The sequence below is a fragment of the Salvia hispanica genome, chromosome 1 (assembly GCF_023119035.1).
Source record: "Salvia hispanica cultivar TCC Black 2014 chromosome 1, UniMelb_Shisp_WGS_1.0, whole genome shotgun sequence".
Classification (NCBI taxonomy): Eukaryota; Viridiplantae; Streptophyta; class Magnoliopsida; order Lamiales; family Lamiaceae; genus Salvia; species Salvia hispanica.
The window spans coordinates 3,827,772-3,830,950 of record NC_062965.1 but is presented as its reverse complement, the minus strand read 5'-3'; the positions used below and the strand labels follow the sequence as shown (position 1 = coordinate 3,830,950).

At 40.1% G+C, this 3,179-nt stretch overlaps 1 protein-coding gene across 1 annotated transcript; it reads right to left on the bottom strand.

Annotated features, from left to right (window-relative positions):
* Positions 1-1,385: 1,385 nt before the first annotated feature.
* Positions 1,386-3,179, bottom strand: LOC125202663 (11-hydroxysugiol 20-monooxygenase-like). The gene is made up of 2 exons (XM_048101111.1): positions 2,304-3,179; positions 1,386-2,226 (listed from the first exon to the last, which is right to left on the bottom strand). The coding sequence occupies exons 1-2, from the start codon at positions 3,177-3,179 to the stop codon at positions 1,621-1,623; spliced, it is 1,482 nt and encodes a 493-aa protein (XP_047957068.1). The 3' UTR covers positions 1,386-1,620.

The following is a 3,179-nucleotide window of genomic DNA, read 5'->3' as shown; positions in this document are numbered from 1 at the left end:
CTAACAATTTATCGTCAAGTAGCGAACAAGTTAATTTGTTCTATCATGGAATGAACTATCCATTTGAAGTTAATTAATCTAATAGTAGTGTGATACAAGTAAATTCGTATTGGAGAATAATGGCGAGAAATCGCCAGATAAAAGGTGGTCCCTTTGCAGAAGAATTTCTGTCGAGCTACCGATGAACAAAATCGAAAAAAGTAAATTGCAGAAAAATATAAATTATAAATATTTACAAATGAAAAATGTAAATTACGGAAATTGTGGACAGGAAATGTAATTACCAAAATTTATGGGAGGTAATTAGTAATATTAGAATTGCAGTGTTCAATGTAGTCATAGATTACACTATGTGGCACATATAAATGTCACCACGTGTTATGATTTCAGGTGAATTAATAGTTTGCCTATTATAACGTTATACCTGTCATTACACTCACTGTTAATACACTTGCTTAAGGTACCACTATAAATAAAGTGTGAGGACAACACATTTCTAGTGGCATTTTTTAGTGCCACAATAAGCCAATTTTCTAGTAGTAAATATACAAATGATACTCATATTCCATTAACTTTTTTCCACTCACTTTGTTTAACATTTCTTAAAACTTGTGCCACCAAAAAATGGGACTCCTAATGGCGGACGCATGGAGTATGTACTAATGTTCTTCCATAGGAGAAAATAGTGCGCAGATTGACGTGACACGGATTTTAATCAGAAATTGGATGATATGTTTTGCAAGTGGAGAAAGAACTCCTATGGGCTATGCATTAGAGCAAGCCAAGCACACAGCTGCCCATGTGTTAACACGACTTGACCTAGCCTATTTTGAGTCTGTAACATATACACGGACCGCGTAATGGCGTCCTTGCCGTATGGACCAGCAGCAATATAGGGTGCATCTAAATGCTCTGTTCTTATATCCTATTCTTTGTTATAACTTGCCTAAGCAGAATCATCAAGTAAACACCCTCAAGCTCAGTTCTTTGTTATCTTCTTTTGCAATATACTAACATTATTCCTACAAAGCCTCCTGCTCAATAAAGGGGAGATAATATTTATACACTTGTAATTGACGGGCACACCACGTGATAATATGTCTAACTATTTAACTTTTATTTCTATTTTGGACCATTTTACTACTCTTATTAATTGTGTCATATATTTCAAAGTTATCAACTCTAACTTTCAGTAATTATATAAATATATTCTATTCATCCTATTTTGAACTTATCAAATACTGCCACAATTGTGTCATTAATATTATGTAAATGTATAAATTTCTCTCCATCGGAGTTATGGCATGGAATTGTAGGGATGTGATCAATAACCATCTTAACGTGCTCCTTGCTAACTAAATCAACACATTTGTTGAAAATTTCAACACAAATTTGTGTTGACATTTTATAAATTTGGCGTTTTATTTATTGTTTTGTGCGTTTTAAGCACTTCAACAAATGTTGTGTTTTAATACACTGCAGAGGATCTCATCCATCTGATCAAATTTATTCAGTATATCTAGTAATAAGAGACACAAAATGTCTCATCTAATCATGACTATGTCTTCCATATTTATTGTAATATCAATTATGAAAGTCCACCATATGATATAGTAATAATTAAACCTTGATGGGAATAGCTCTAAGATGGGTTTTCTTCTGCAGTGCTATTCCAAACAAATCTTCTCTTTGGAGTTTTTTGGATTCTGCCCCTTTTTCAAGCTTCCAATCGAAGTTGTGACACATCGTTGCCACCATGCAGTGCAACATGTGGCTAGCTAGTGGCAAGCCCGGACAAATTCTCCGTCCTGAACCAAATGGAATTAGCTCCAAATGCTGCCCTCCAAAATTTATGTTGTTATTTATAAATCGTTCAGGCTCAAAGCTCTCCGGATCGTTCCAGATGCTTGGATCTCTCATGATTGCCCAAACATTGACAAATATTCTAGCATTTTTGGGGATTATATAGTCATTGACTCGCGCTTCATCCTCCGCGACATGAGGAGATAAGAGAGGCGCAGGAGGGTGAAGGCGGAACACTTCATTGATGGTGGCTTGCAAGTATGGGAGTCTTGAGATGTCTGATTCTTCCACGATGCTTTTCTCTCCTACAACGCTCTTCAGCTCTGCTTTCAGCTTTCCCATTTTGTCGGGGTGGAGTAGTAGTTCCACCATTGCCCATTCTACCGTGGCCGCACTTGTATCTGATCCCGCAAGAATTAAATCCTGACATATACAGTACTCGTGTTTTAGAATAAAAGTTTGTAAGCATGGAAACGTTAATTAAACATTATTAATCTCACCACAGACAAATGCTTGATTTCATTAATGCTCAAATCATACTCATTCCCTTGGGAGAGGTCTAAGAGGGTTTCAAGGAAATCACTCTTCTTGTGGTAAGACGACGTCGTTCTTTCCTGCAGTCGCTGGTCGATGAGGCTCTGGACTAACTCAAGCAAGCTCCCGAAGTGATGAGTGAGCTTCCGTCTCAACCCCTGTGGATCCAAAGGAGCAAAGATGGGGAAGAAATCTGCAACATTGGGAACTCCCATATACCTTATGAAGGCCTTAACATGCCCTTCAAATTCCTTATTTGTAACACCGTATTGGATGATTTCAATGGAGAAAAGGGTAGCAAAAATGAGGTTGGACATGGTGGTGAAGGTGGCTTCTCCAACGTTCATAGGGAGGCCCTCTCCGCTGCACGTGTTGATGTATTCGTTGAGCTTCTGCAGCCTCTCTCGCCGGATATCTTGAGTGGCTTGGAGAGCTTGACTGGAGAAGAGTTTCTCTCTGTATATTCGCCGGATCTTTTTCCATATGTCTGAGGAGGCGGGGAGCATGGCCATCGAGACGTCGCCATGGCCGTGCACGCACACTGCGTTGGGAGTGAAGGGCGTCGAGAAGACGTGGCCGTGTTTTTGAAGGACTTGTTTAGCCGTCTCGGGCGATGAGGCAACCACGACGGATTGGTTCCCGAGCTTGAGGAACATCAAGGGGCCGTATGTTTTGGAGAGGTTAGCAAAGGATTTGTGTGGGTTTGGGCCGAGTTGTAGCATGTTTCCGATGATCGGAAGACAAGGCGGCCCCGGTGGGAGCTTGTGTCGCCACTGCCGCCGCCTTGTGTAGATGAGCCATGCGGCTACCAAGGCAAAGGAAACAAGAATCGAAGCTTGCAT

Coding starts and splice junctions, on each gene's coding strand:
- LOC125202663 (XM_048101111.1), bottom strand. CDS start 3,179: ATGCAAGCTTCGATTCTTGTTTCCTTTGCCTTGGTAGCCGCATGGCTC. Junction 2,227..2,303: donor AAATCAAGCATTTGTCTGTG/GTGAGATTAATA, acceptor TGTATATGTCAG/GATTTAATTCTTGCGGGATC.